Source organism: Temnothorax nylanderi, unplaced genomic scaffold (genome assembly GCF_030848795.1).
Source record: "Temnothorax nylanderi isolate EJ_2023f unplaced genomic scaffold, tnyl_v1.0 TNYL_tig0191_pilon, whole genome shotgun sequence".
Lineage (NCBI taxonomy): Eukaryota > Metazoa > Arthropoda > Insecta > Hymenoptera > Formicidae > Temnothorax > Temnothorax nylanderi.
In genome coordinates, this window is record NW_027249253.1 from 195,061 (window position 1) to 210,959 (window position 15,899).

A 15,899-nucleotide genomic window follows, 5' to 3' on the forward strand; every position below is an offset into this window, starting at 1 on the left:
CGCTTAAATTACTAATCCCATCAATATGATCAAGGTTGTCCTTTAACGATGTCAGAAATTCAAAATATTACATATGTATGTATATTAAAAATTCGGTAGACCCTGAATTTTTCTGCGTGCGCGGAAGGTTCAATGTATTAAAGTTCGCGAAAGTCCGTTGTATATCATACCGTGCTCTTTCCAATAATAAAACGTCGCTCTGGAATATCGGATTTCGACGCGATATGCTCAGCGAGAGTTTTTTGGCAAGCAACGGCATGCGTTCAGCCGAATGAAATATTCAGCATCGACGTTCGAAGATGAGCGGGGATGTATCCTGCCGATGGAACGGGGGCAACCGACCGGCTTGAAAGCCTGCCAGTGTCGAGTAAATCGACCCCAGAAAGACGGATAAGTTCTTGAATTATGTACAGAGAGCAAATTTGAATTTGACTCTTATGCAAGCCTCCGACGGAGGAGGAGTTCGCGGAGGATAAGCGGTTAACCGGGAACAAAGCGTTGATTCGCCCACCTGAACATTCTCTTCTCGCTTCTGGCGATCGGTATCCGAGAGAATAATTGTCAGTATGTTATTTATATTTAGCAATATAAATATAATTTCTATAATTATAATTACTAAATATAAAAATAACAGCGATTAGATCTTAATATAATGACGAATTTGATTCTCGACGTGCTATATAAATACAAAAAAAAAGCATTCTCTACAACGACTGTCTCGCCCCTATTTATATATTTAATCAATAAACGTATGAATTATTTTTATCTGGCATTAACGAGGTTCGCAATCGAAAATGTCAAAATCGGTTTGAATAAATAATCACATAAATGATCACAGGAGTGGAGCAAACAGATGCGTCGGCGTTGGCACACAATGCGCTAATATTTGATCAAGCCAGTTATCGTTTAATTTAATCCTAAGACCGATCGTTTCATATATGACCGGAAATTTCCGGAAACAGAGATTTTCACGTTGAACACGCTCTCGCTTTTTGCCCCCGCGGTAGCAGCCGCGAGGATATATGCACGTAGTTCGCGTAAGAAATGGGAATAAGTACAAGATGATAAATTAAACTCACTCTCATCAGTCTGCGGCGCGGAGAGGATGGCGCTGTGCTTTTTCTTCACATCTTCCACATTCGTCTGGATCCTATCTATCATTTCGCGGATCTCCTCCACCTGTGGAAAAACACACACGTCAGAGTCAGCAGTTGGCTTAAACTAAACGAACTTTCGCATATTCAAACGAGAGTGATGTAAATCCAAGTTTAAAAATTTCGACGCGGTTGACACTACGTCTAAATTGACATTTTACTTCGAAAGTTATATCTCTCAAAACTGAGCTTGCTTAAATTTGCATAATAATATATAATGATATAATAATATAATAATAAAAGTAAAATAAAAAATATGATATAATGATATAATAATAAAATAAGATTTACATATCTCTTTAAGATTTTTTAATGTTGCAATCCTTAAAAGCAATTTACTATCGGCTGCTAATATCTCTGACTATCGCATATAGAGCACATAATAAAACAATAAAAAATATTAAAAAACTATCACACGAAAGCATATTTTCGAAATTAATATTTCATCAAGTCGATTGTATTCAAATACAGTCTTTAATAAAAAAAAAATTAAAAGAGTAATGAGAAAATAAACGCTCGATCACATTGCTGATAAAAGTATCCAATTTAAGTAGTCGAGGTCGATACATATACATATTACATCGGACACTACTCTATTTAAGTAGTATAGCCGTAATTACGAGTGGCGCTCGCCGCAAGTAGTACAAACCGCGTTTTGTCACACGATCACGTATACTTGCTCGCGAGGTCACGTATGTTTTCTAAAACTTTAAAAACTTTAAAAAATAATACAAAAATGTGTAAAAACACAATAAAAGAATATTTCTACTTAAATATTTTAAAATATACTAATACTTATAAATATACTTATAAATATACTAATACTTATAATTTACTCCTTAATCGTGATTATGAATCAGTCAAAAATATCGACATACACTAATTTTCATGCGTAATTATTTTGACATCGATTAAATTAAGATATTTATATAAAAGTGTTACAATAAAGTAGGATAACTATACATATATGTAGCGCTAGAAAATGTCGTTCCGTTTATCAACACAAAAAAATATAGAGGAAAGACCCCGATTATGAGATACCACATCTATTTTGTGTGATTGCCTGAAGTCTATGGGCAGAATTGAAAAATATAGTAGGTCATTATGAAGGGAATTTAATAAGCTTTAAGATGCTGAAATGTAAAATTTAATTTAAATATTGATTTTTCTGAAAATTAGAAAAATGTAAAAAATAAGCTTTCAAAAAAATCGAAAAAGTGTGCTCCTAATATGAGAGACCCCGGGAAATCGCTAATAAAGTGCAAAATACATCATATTGCAATTAAAAAACTTTATTTAAAGTTTTTTAAAGACAAATGTAATGGAGAAGCATATTTGCAACAATCGTAAATCCACTTATACTCAATATTGTACCTAATCTTCCCCCTCCACCCTTCCCCCTCAAATCAAGGTCAGCACAGTCTTATAAATTCGTATAAACCTTCCCTTAACGTTAATATAGTATTGTCTCTTCTTTTATTACTATACAATAACTTTCATACTCCAGCAACCCAGGAGTACCCTGAGTATCTCATGTTACGAGCACCACGCCTTGCGGTTTCGCGATCACCAAATCTAATCTCTACAATTGAACAACTCAACATATCCCGTATTTTCCTATTAATACGACCTTACTCTATCGCTGCATGCAGAACTTATTGCCAAATATTTATTAATTATATAATAAACAAGGTTTAAAGACTCATATCCATGGCACTTGACAACATCCAATTTCACAATTTCTTTCTCTGCAATGACTACACGCACGATCAAACAATGAATTTTCCACTAAATAGGTTTTATCCCAAGGGTAATAAGTTCATGGTGGAACCAACAGATAGGGCCTATTAGTTTAGTAGAAACCTTGCTGTCGCATATTAGGAGCCTATCTCATAATAGGGGACTTTCCTCTAACTAATATTCTCGCCTAATCACATGTTAATTTTATTCGATATGTGACGTCATAAATGGAATAATGTAGGAAGTTCAAAAATTGTTTCGACAAAGTTTGCTGCAAATTTCCGAGCCGCGGAGAGCTCTTCGCTCTTCGCTCGGCTTCAAGAGGAGTTCTTAGCAAGAGGACTAGGCCGCGATAAATTTCAAAAGCTCTTGTTCGCATATTCTTGGCGCGATCTAATTAGCGAGAGGAAAGAAAATGGTTGATAAAATTCGGCCAATGAGAGACGAAGAGCCGATCCTGGGCAGTACCTAATGGTGCACCTACGTAGCGTCGTAAAACCAGACGAAATCTCATCGATTTGCTTCCTGGAAAAGGATGCGCTTCCTCACCCCTCCACTCCTTTTCTCACACAATTTGATGCGATTTCGTCTGACTCATCGGGATTTTTCCATTGCTTCGTCGTAAGACAGATGAAACGATGTCAGACACTAGCCAGCGTTGTCGTCATCGAGGACGACAACGGCAATCTGGGATTTCGCCAGAGAAATTCGCCGACAGGAACTCGAAAAAGTCAATCACGAACGGATATAACTATCTCGAAGAATAATTCGTAACGTTAATCCGTAAAAACGTTAACTACCTACTTCGGTCCAGATCCGCTCGACTTTAATCTCTTTAATAGCAGGCGCGCATGATGATGAGAGATAATCGATGGATAGAGTAAAGCGTGACATAATTTTAACGATTAAGTTAATCCTAGAAGACCTACACTGAAGCATATTACTTATATTGCCATACTTCTAAAGTCTACATTACTCACGTAGTTTCTTTTTTAATATAATTTATACTCACATAGAGTGTATTTTACCAGCCAACATCATATATCAATTTTTATTGTTCGATATCTTTCGACGATTTACGATTAAATAAAGATTGATAACATTCTATACATCTTCTAGATAAAAATAAATGCTTTTCTTCTGTAATTGTGAAACAATTTGTGCGGCATTCGATCGATAAAAAAAGTTTTTATACTCTGTGAATTTAATAGAATTCTAAAGTTTGGGCGTATTTTACATTCCATGCGAGTAATGTAGGATTAATAGCCGTTGTAAATAAAGTTGAGGTCAACCGCAAAAAGTGTATGAGAATTAGTGAGATTAAATTCAATGAGAACACTCATTTTTAACAATAGAATTGTAGGTTTGCCAAAGGAGTCTTGAGACCATCGTGTCTCGAGACTCTACTCGTGTTTCGAAGTCAAAGAAGCTCGATCGCTCGGTTTTCGTGAAAGGATAACGGTAACGGTAACAGGATAGGTGATCGATACCGAAGAAAGTGCGAGCTCCTGTCAAGAGCTCTTTCGTCGTGGCTGGTACACTCTTGTCGACACACAAAGCGTTGCTCCGTATAGGAACGTGTCTCGTTAGTGCCATGCTGCTTCACTCGCGGCGCATTCTCGCAAGCGTGCCGTTTTCAACCCGCTCGATTGCACGCCCGCGTGGCTCGCCTATTCGGACGCTTCCCCCGTTACTTCCTCGCGATTGCATAGTGCATAGACTGCATCGCGTTTACATACACAGGAGGACACAAGCGCGAGCTTCGTAGAACGGACGGCCTAATGGCTGCTACGACGACACATTTCGGCATACCCGAAACGCGCGCGATATATCGCGGCGGCACGTCTACGTATCGATTTCGCGTTAACCCCCTCAAGACCGATATTTTTTGCGCGCCGCCGTTAGAATGAAATTCCCTCGACGTAACTCTCGATCTTACCGTCTTCCGGAGAATGTCGAAACGAAAAGAAAGATTGAAATACTTTCGCGTATTCCAAAATATTTGCCTGTATTTCGTCGTATTATTATTTTTACATTATTCGTAAACAATTAATGTACAAGTATTATTAATTGTAGACCGTAGAACACAATTTCATTGAATAATTATGAAATACGGGTATTATATACCGTATGTTTTTTCGAGTAACATCAATGCATCGGTATTTATTATTATTCTCCATTTATTGTGTACTCGGTGCTTATTGTATGCTTCATAAAGCGTTATTTAAACTATATTGTATCATAAATTTCAGGCTCCTATTATCACAAATTCTATTGCACTGTTCAACGAAAAATTATTTTTCTTAACACAAGAAGGAGAACAATCATTTTCTATAGTTTTTTAGACGCTGAATATGGAATTTTGGACGATCCCGTTTATACCAAATTGCTCTATCACGTCGCAATTCTGAGAAATTTTTCAGTTAAAGTTGCGAAAAAGGGCTATTTTACAAGAGTATATTTTGGCGTATTATGACTATAGGATATGTGACGTTTTAGAGAAGTTTTATTGCAATCAAAATTAAGTATATATGTTGTTATAGGACTTTCAGGTTTTAAAAGGAATTTGTTGTGTCAACATGGTTAAAAAGATATTAAACATTAAAATAGAGTCTATTGCGTCAAAGTTGTGATTTACATAGACTATTAAGCATCTATAAAGTTTTTTAACTAAAAGTTATTCAAACCCCCTAAGGGTTTTTCAGATGGCTGAATACTAATCTGATGTCAAAGTTGATAAATTTAAAATGGCGGAGCCAACATGGAAAATTAAAAATGGTCAAATTTTTAATTTTAATATCCGCCATCTTGGCTCCGCAACTGCAGGAAACGATTATTCATATTCTTGTGCATTTTTTGTTGAACAGTGTTATTAACAAAAATTTAATACCAAATTCAGTACAAAAAAAAACAATTATTCATATAATATCAAAAGATTTGAAGACCTAAGATATAAACATTGATGAAAAGATCGACGATTCCAAATATGGCTGCATGGATAAGGGATGTGCAAAAACGGAATTACATATTTAGTATATCTCAAACACATATTTCGCATATTTCGAGATTAGAATTTCCAGGCGTACAGTTACGGTCGAAACTTACTGCAAGGAAGATATTTATCCTCCGGGTTCTGTCTAGAGAGGGAAGATTCCGGAAGTTTATTTCGCGATCCCACGCCTGGTGCGTAAGTTCCGCTCCCGGTCGCAGTACGCTCGCAAAGTTCGCGAAAATAAACGGTAATATTAAACGCTCGCAAGGATGACGATAATAAGCTTGCGCGCGATTACACGCGCGAAGGAATTTTGCGTCGTCGGAGTTACAACACTTTGCGTTCAAGCACGTTTCGCTCCTCTTATACCGCATCGCTACTGTAGAAGCCCTAATCGATTTTACTAAGAGGGCGAAAATACAGATTTAACGATGAAAGTTCAGATTTAGAGGTACGTATGTAGGAATAATTGCACAAATGTAAAGAGCGAAGAAACTTTTACAATAATGATTAGAATATACAATATTGAGCTCCGAATACATTATAGATGTATCTTGGTTACCTACTATATCAAGTTATAAACATTGACGCAAAGATATTAAAAAAATATATTAAAATCTTTTATATCGATCTTGAGACGATAAAGTTTACTTAGTGCAAAAGAAAATTTATCCACGCACGTCACAATTAGAATGGTTCTCGAAAATGGGATTCGTATCAATAGATTATTTGCTAAACAAATTTAAGATATTATTTAACAAGAAATATTGATTCGAGTTTGTAAACACGGAGATAATTTTTCGTTTTTTACTGTTAAATTCACTACAAACTTGGGACAACTTGGCAACCAAGGAATTTTTGAAATATACAAAAGACATTTTACAAACAACTTAATAAAAATTACCAAGCAGATTGGTAATTTTTGAAAAATTATTGAAATTTTATACTTAGAGGAAAGTGCCCTATTATGAGATAGGATACTAATATGAGATGACGGGGTTTTTTCATGGTGGAATCAACAGATGGGGCCTATATAGGGCCTTTTAGTTTAACATATCTCATATTAGGATCCTGTCTCATAATAGGGCACTTTCCTCTATATATTTTAGTAAAATTAATCAAACATATTATATATTTTATTGTAATAATAGATATTAATATTTTGTATTATGGTAGATATTAATCAGAATATAGCAGCTCGCATAAAATTCTTCATAGTACATGTTGTCCCACAACTATCATGATTTTCAGGGTAAATTCTAAGAGAAAATTCTCTCTGTAAAGAAATTACTGTAAGGAAGAAGGAAAGTAATAAAATTACTTTGGGCTTTACACGTTGTAAGTGAAATGGTTTAAACTCCTTTATATCAAGATGAGATGAGATGAGAGAGAAAGGGAAGAGAGGGAGGGAGAGAAAAGATGCGAAATGATTCCCGTCATGATTCCGTTACGATTCTTGAGCAAAGTATTGTACATGCGATTAGCTTCTCCGAAATATAAAACGAGCATTGCAGAAAAATTAAGAGCAACGGCAACGAGAACAGTAATAGTAAAAAAAATTAATGTCATACCGCAGATCTCGACGCTATATAACAGAAAAATAACACGGAAATCCCAGGTGATGGAGCGCGTGGAAAAACAGCGGGGAATAAAGATGCGAAATGAAACGGGGTACGCGATGCAAGCGGAATGGCGACGGAACGCGGTGAAAATCAATCTAACTTGGCGCGCGCAAACTTTCCGCGTGCGCTTTTACGACCATCCATTTACATGGGAACGCGGCCGGCGTCCCATCGCAAAGATTCCTTCAACCTGTTGGAAAATATCGCGACAGCATCAAGCGGAAATTCTGTGACGCTCGTATATGTGTCGGCAGCAATCTCGACGATGAAATTTTACCACCGGACCATGGTCGCACCGTTGTTGTTTTATTAGCAATATAAATACGCGGCGGCCGTTATACGCGCCGAGCGGAATACGAATTATTTATCGACGCGTAACGATCGTTTGAACGATTTGTCGCAAATTTCGCACGGACGACAAGCACGTGTTATGCATATTTAACGATCAATGTTCAGCTCTTTTGCATATTTTTTTCTCCTTTAAAGGTACGTATTAGGCAAAAAGGTAAGCAGATAAGTCCACAAATTTTTCAATTCGGAGGACAGCTGTAATAGTTTCTCTCGTATACAGCGCAAATTGATATAATAAATTTTGTTAGCGCCGTATGCCGGATGTATAAGCAAAATCCAGGACCCGTGTAGGTAGAAACTAGTGCAATAAATCTCGGCAGCAGATAGGTACCTAAGAACACGTACGAGTAAGAATTTCTATGTGAGCACACGGGCTTTGTTAGAGAATTAAATAAGTAACGTTTTACCTACGTGTTTCCAACAAAGCAGTATCAAGCTAAAACAACAAGTGACGACAATGCAATTGTTGTGAAGAATTTGAAAGTATAATGATGATATTTAATACAATAAACGCGAATAATTTGCATCGCGAACCAATTTATTTTTGCAGTTCCGTGATTAAGCTGAATTCAATCTTTGTTAGCGTAGAAGTTTTTATTGCAAATGTTCTCGGGGATCATCCATCGCTTTTGATATTTTACTCATTTGGATCAGTCCACGTATCTCGTATTTAACGGAACTATACATATAATAATATTAATAATACATTTATCCGGATTAGTCAGAAAAAAATATGTTAAATTGCAAATATACTTTGTATACACATAAATACTTTGTCAGCGACTACGGTACCTATAGAGTTAATTTTCTAGTTAATCTGGAAGTTGATTTAAAGAATGTCGTATTAAGGACGTACTAGAGAAAATCGATTTTCTTTAGATTTTCTTGAAACTGTGAATATACGTTAATTTAGGTGTGCTTTATGCGTGGTATAAATTTCAGTAGGGGAGACCGGGGCTAAAACGTCTACGGGGTAAATACGTCTAATCAAATATCTCGGAACCTGTATATTGTGCGAACTCGCTATTAACATTGTAAACGCTGCTTATAATACCCATGTGACCAACGGAGTTTCGGCAGGTTACCTGCCGTGTTATGATTTTTACGAGGGCAAACGTGTTTTCGAAAGGTGAAAGTTACATTTTCTGCGCGTGGAAATTTTGTAATATCTGCAATAATATTTGCTCTCCAAATCTCGAGGTACGTGATTATAAAGAGTAATGCATGCTGAACACGAATCCAGTGTAGTTTTTTCATTATCGTTGATGTCTAATATTTCGTGGGCGATCAAACCTGAAACTTGTGTTTGGGGCTAATCGGTCAGTAAGCAGTCCGGGTGCATTTCCAAGGCATTTTCGGGCTCACTGCATATGGAATATGGATGAGACGGGAATTACAACCGTTCAGACACCAAATAGAGTCATCGGACGTCGAGGAGTGAAACAAGTCGAGCGAGTGACTTCTGCGGAAAGAGGAACCCTCGTAACTATTTTTTAATAATGTTTCGCATAAAAATTTTAAATAAATTTTTATATTTTTCTCTTAAAAAACAATTATTGCATGTATCCTATTATTTTTTAGAATTAGATGTACGTATATGTATTGAAAATGCAGTGCAGACTGTTATACCCCGGCATTTTTGAGATTTCAATTTTTCCACCGTTGTCGTTTTTGCTCTATACCGGTTAAACAAAGCGACGTAGACAAAAATTTCTTATATAAATTTTGTAGCTAAAGGTTCACTCTTTACAGTGGTATACCACATTTAACTACAATTATTTATTTTGTTGTTAAAAATCGGCACCGAAAAAAAACGGACTGTTTAGCCCCGGTCTCCCTTACCTCTTCCGGTATAAAAAATAAAGATACTGAGCCTCAAAGTTTCAACTTTTACTAATGAAAAGGTTTTCCAGGCCAAACGGTAAGAGATACGAGGTTGGTCAAAAGAACCAAAGTTGCTCCTCTCGTCGAGTTCTATAAGGAAAAAATGCCAAAATTAAAAAAAAATTAAATTAAAAAATTTTTTTGGTAAAAATTGAAACTTTGAGGCTCAGTATCTTGATTTTTTATACCGGAAGAGGTACTGAAATTTATACCACGCATAAAGCACATTTAAATTAACGTATATTCACAGTTTCAAGAAAATGTAAAGAAAATAGATTTTCTCTAGTATAAGGACCGGAGAACGTCCTTAACGCAGATCATCAAAATTCATCTTCGATACTTATCGAATCATCTCGTGTATCGCTAGTCGTACAATTATGTATGTACATCCAATTTGAGTCCGCGATTTGAGACTACAATCCGCGGTTACGTAATGCGAAGCGACGGTACCAATGCCGACATGTAGCGCTTATCAACAAAAACAATTGGTATACCTAATGTCGCTTTAGTTCTCGCGCCGCGAGTCACATCTGCATTTGAATTGCCTGCGCCCCGACGATCGCGTCGCGTACGTACCTATTCGACCGCGTTCAAATCCGACGTCCGCGGCACCCGATTCTCTCTCCCTTCCCTGCCTCGCCCCGTCCGGAGCGGTGGATTTCGCGAGCGTTGTGTTTTCCACCGTTAGAACTGGGACCCTCGTAAACGTCAAACGCACGCAACCGCGAATGTCGACGAAACGACCGCGTGAGAAATGGCGCACCGTTCGCGATAATTATTACCCAGCTCCCTTCGTCTTTAATCGACGGTGAACTGGTGTTAACGCGGGAAATTCGTTAAAATTTAGACAGATATCGAGGTAACTTTTAATTAACTAACATCCCTGTTGCGCAAAATTACTCGATATATCGGGAAACTGTGAACGAGCATAATGATTCGAAGGATTACTGCACGGATAAGAAGCGAACGCTCTTAAAAGTGGATGCAGAAGCATTTGCGGAAGAACGCAAAGCAAAAACGTGTCTTAAGTATATTTCGCAGGAAATAATCTCTTACTATACATTTTCCAACATTTATCCGTAAACGGGTCGTATGAATATAAATGAAGCGAATGCCATTAGTAGAACCAATCCGTTTCAAAAACACGAAGTAGTTTTTGAAGAAGAAAAGTAAATATCCTACGAGTGATTAATCTTCCTTACGATGCGAATAATCTTTCCTTTAACCGGACTCCTCTCTTTAATTTATGTTCGTATTTGTTCTGGTATTAATATTACTAACAGATTACAGTCAGCAAGATGTAAATATATAAAATATGTGTAAAAAATAAAACATTTAGAAAATATTTATACAATATATAAAACATATTTATTTTGTTCTCTTTCAAACCGCATTTGATAAAAATGCACAATTAATTAAAACACCTTTATCGTTTCCGATCTTTTTTTTTTTTTAGAATCCGAGGAATGAAATGGTTCTCATTACGCGATACAGGTTATCCTGTATTCCGAGAGTGACATCTCTTATCTATGACAACAAATCACTAGCTCGCGAGAAAAACGGCGTATCAGATAAAGGAACTTTTTTGCAAGCTTATGTACGCAAGAGAAAATCAGGTGCTCGCTTCATTATTAAATTAACGGATGCAACTTTATATTTTTGTGAACGTGTTTATTCTGAAAGTAACGGGTACCTGTTTAAATTAACACAAAAACGATGCAAAACTTGATCAATTTTCCGCGCGACGATTATTCGATACGGTCCTCGAAATATGTATATAATCATTTATAATTAATAATTATTCGAAAATGTTACGTAACTGTAAAACGTGCGTCATTTTGCGACACAAAGCGTATGGTACGATTCCGCCGTAATTCCCGCATAAGCTGATTAAACGATACGATTGATGCGTGATGCATATATATATGGGCGTATCGGTGTTCGTTAGAGATTTCGCTTCGGTAAATCACATGTGAATTACGATCGGGCGGCCCGGAACTGCAAAATTCACGCTTGGAAAAAGATGCGCGCGCGATTATGTCCACAAGAAAGTTGCATCTTGCTTCCCCGAGCAGGTGCGCTCGCACGAGTAAAAACATTTTACTCGTAGCACGAGGAAAAGTTTGCGAGACGCGATCGATAAAATACGAAAGCCTTGTGCAAAGATTCCGGCGCGGAATTTTTACGAAATGCTGTTTCGCCCGAGTTATTGAATTTTATATACGAACGTTCCTTTTGTGTTATCCTGCGATATTCGTGTACCCATGCATTGCATGTATGAAAAGAAGCGAGAGGAGAAACTGTGCATTGTCCTCGTTAAGACCGATATAATCTTGCTGATACTGGTTTAACCTACTTTTGATTGACGGCACACTCTTTCATACTTTCGATCGCGCCACGGCGTCGGATATAAAAAATTGCAACAAATTAGTTTGTCACTCACCTCCGCGAAAAATTCCGTCATGAAGTCATCCGTCCCGACGTTGACGGACACATCGTCCGTCACATCGTCGTCGTCCGACTGGGTCTGCAAGAAATACAATCATTTATTAGAAACAAAGTACTATACAGCAAACTATATTTTCAGTCTTAAAAATGCTTCTTATTATAACTAATACAACGATAACAGGCTGAACAATGAAAAAACTTTTTCAATTCTACTAAATATTATATATTTAAGTTTAATTTAAGTTTGGTTAATTAAATATTAATCTAATTCCATATCTCTAGCAAGTCTAGCTTATTACATCTATATTTGTTTATACATAACTCGACAACGGGCACCTGGGGCTACTTAAATACCCTAGTGTCGAAAAAATAAAACTCATGTAATAATTTTAATGTGCTTCTTCCATTTTTTAAATATTTTTATTTAGTTTTTCCTTACTTTTTTCGGAAAATGTTGAGTAAATCTGTATACATATTGTCCTCAAATATTGACAAATTATAGAACAATCCAAAATATGCAATATGTAATTAATAACAATAAATTTTTACTGGGGTGTAAAAATAGCCCCAGGCCGTTTATGCAAAAAAAATGAGACGCCTGTTCTCGGGTTAAAAATATTCATATAATATATAGTAATGACATAAATGCGAGAATTTTTAAATAAATAATTAATTATAACTAAAGATTCCCGGCATTAAAATTAACGAGTAATAAACAAAAACAGGTTTTTCCTTTGAGAGTCAAATGCGGTTAATTGTGCGGTGAATTGTTATGTAACATTTAATTATTAATTTAATATTTAATACAAATTATAAATCGTACGTTTCGGCTTTGCTTTGAGCCATCTTCAGCGACGCGGTGATAGATAAATTTAAATAATTTTAAACTTCACAAGCACAAGGTGAGTATTTAAAACATTGAATGTAACAAAGATAGTGTAATTTTCAAAAGGAAATGCCGGAAAAAATTCTGCTAACATTGATAGTCTGCAAAATATTCAGACTAAAAATGAAAATTGGGACTAACCGACAAAGAGAAGTGAAATCCATTCACCGAACCAAGTCCAGAGGACGTGAAATTGACAAACTGAATCTTTAGGAAAGACATCGAAAACTGACTGAGATGATTTTTAAGCGGCAGTGGTCGGATATAATACAAGCACTGATACAATAAACAAACAGATCCGGTTTTAAATAGCAGCTGGTTCGTCCGGCTGTCAACCGTTGACTAAAGAAATTTTTTAATTCGTATCTGACGAGCAAAAATATCATAGTATTAAATAATCGTGTTCGCATATCCTGATTGGAATCAAATGAAGACTGATTGTTTAGAGATTATTTTCGGATATTACGTAAGGAGTCTGCTTTATTAATTAAGACTAACGCAGACGTGATTTATTCTTATTTTGTAAAAGCATAAAAGCATATATATGTACGATTAATTGGTTTCGTCGACGATTGCACTACATATGTATTGTGCGTACACAATCCTGATAAGAGTGACTTCCTCTCACATAACAAGATATAATCGCTTCCATTCGAGCAGTGATAATCTTGCCTTCGATAGAATAATCTCGTGTGTTATAATAAACAAATTATTGTTGTAACATACAAATCTAAATTTGAAAAATATTACTTTATTTTACGAAATATCGCTTTTGCTTATTTTCTTAATTAATTAAACAGCGATTTTTATGAATTACTGGCAAAATTGTGACAACAGATTTCACATGCAAGATTCATAATAATTTACAAAAAAGTTATGCAACATCGAAATGTTATATTTGTAATTAAAACGTTTTAAATACCATGTAAAATAAATCACTATACATTTTCGTCTCATTTTGTCTTATCTTCTGCATTATCTTATCTCACCGTCTGTTTTTTTCGTAGGTTATTAGATTATTATCAATTGTATTAATTGTCTTAAAAAAATCATCAGCTACTTTGTTGACTACTAAATCATTCAATTCAAATTGTTGAAGATTAATTAATTCAGCAACTGGATCAATGACTTATTGCTGTTTCACGTTATGCATATAAAACGTCTTTCTGCTTTTTTAATTTACTAAAAGGCCACTATATGTAAATATGTCATACAGTCAAAAAATTTCGATTTCAAGTATTTACATACTTTAATATAATTTAATATAATTATCTAAATTGTAATATTATAATTTAGCTGACTATATATCAAATAATATAAGATGTATCTGTCATTATATTTGTTTAAAGTTTATATAACAGTCGTAAAAAAAAGATGTATAAGTAATAAATTTTAGATGCAATCGATTTATTTCACGTCACGTTATAAAAATCCGCATTTATAAATAAATAAAGGGATTATTTCATCAACATTATTGAATATATAACCTTCCTGTAGCGAATGTTACAGCATAGAAGGTGCAATCGGCTGATCGCTCGCGGGAAAATTTCTTTCATTACCGTCAGCCACAGTAAACCACTGAGCTTTCTTTCATTATAAGTTTAATGCTGTTATATGAAAATGGAAATTCCGCAGAACAAAGTATCTACAGAATGTCATTACACTGTTCCTGTTTCTCGCGGAAGATTTTAAAATAAATATTAATCAAAGTTGGAGATTATTACATAACATTATGAATTTTTTAAACTGTTGCTAAAATACTAATACAAGTTGCATTTTTATACTTTCGAATACTTACTTTGAAAAACAAAAGTGATACGTAAAGAAAAAAAATGTTAATCCTATATCACGCTAAAGTAATTATATTATACCACGGAAGTGGTTTTTATATCAATTTATGCCATTCTTCCATTCGACAAGTTATATTTTATTTTATCATTATTTTTACATGCCATTCATTAGACATGAAGGACGGAATACAAAACAAAATAGAGACTAAATAAGCAAACGTTTTTTATTTTACAGGAAGCTATAAAAATGATTGATGTGTAGCAGTTTATATATAATCCGCGTTTATATCACAGCAATATGCATAAAATGCAAACCATAAACATGTATTGTACAAAAATGAAATTAAATGCATGTTTTTGTAATGAAAAATCAAATATATGCACTAAATAACCTGTACGTCATACTTTTTCTCTCTCTTATGTCATATCTACGATAGACCTCTCTTACCGACAATTAATACATAATTTTTCTCACGGTACAAACGCACGCCGCGCCGTGCGCCTGTCAAATTCGCGACCGCGCTCGTTTCTCGATCGCCCTAGTTGTCGCTCGAGCGTTCTACGTGCGCTTAATCGATACGGTATTTGCATACAATTAAGAAACGATTATAGGCACCGCGCGCGCGATAACGCGGTGCGACAAGAGGGCCGAAAGCGTATCGTCATTCGTGTGTCGTTCTCCCGATCGATATCGCGTTTCCACGCCGGCTAGATTTTCACGACGAATTTCTTTCGCCGAGCAGAGCCGAATGGCAGATATTTCGACGGCCCGATAACGAGGGTACGCCAACATCGGACAAAATAACGTTATCCAAACAAAGTTTGGCGCGACGATCGAACGCGAAATGCGTTTCTGTTTCTACGGCATACGCCAGCCACGATTGGAGCCGATATAAATTCTGGTAAGAATCGATGGTGAGATTGCTACAAACATAAACGCGAATATAAATGTTTATTCAACAACGGAAACGCGAAAACACACATGCCCGTATCTGTATAGTATTACAGTTTCATATTCATTGGCACGACAAC

General features: G+C 35.7%; 1 protein-coding gene and 1 long non-coding RNA gene across 7 annotated transcripts in view; one reads left to right on the top strand and one right to left on the bottom strand.

Moving 5' to 3' along the window:
• LOC139778669 (syntaxin 1A) overlaps positions 1-15,899 on the bottom strand; it is an 82,425-nt gene that overhangs the window by 60,826 nt on the left and 5,700 nt on the right. For all 5 annotated transcript variants that reach the window (XM_071716728.1, XM_071716731.1, XM_071716729.1 and 2 more), the window contains exons 2-3: positions 12,187-12,270; positions 1,080-1,179 (exon numbers count right to left, since the gene is read on the bottom strand). In XM_071716728.1, coding sequence (XP_071572829.1) covers positions 1,080-1,179; positions 12,187-12,270 — 184 coding nt within the window. The remainder of the gene's footprint in view (positions 1-1,079; positions 1,180-12,186; positions 12,271-15,899) is intronic.
• LOC139778657 (uncharacterized) lies at positions 8,802-9,412 on the top strand. 2 transcript variants are annotated; one of them, XR_011719636.1, is made up of 2 exons: positions 8,802-9,059; positions 9,184-9,412. It is a non-coding gene; the product is annotated as an uncharacterized lncRNA (long non-coding RNA). The 2 variants fall into 2 exon arrangements; XR_011719637.1 differs by having other exon boundaries at positions 9,191-9,412.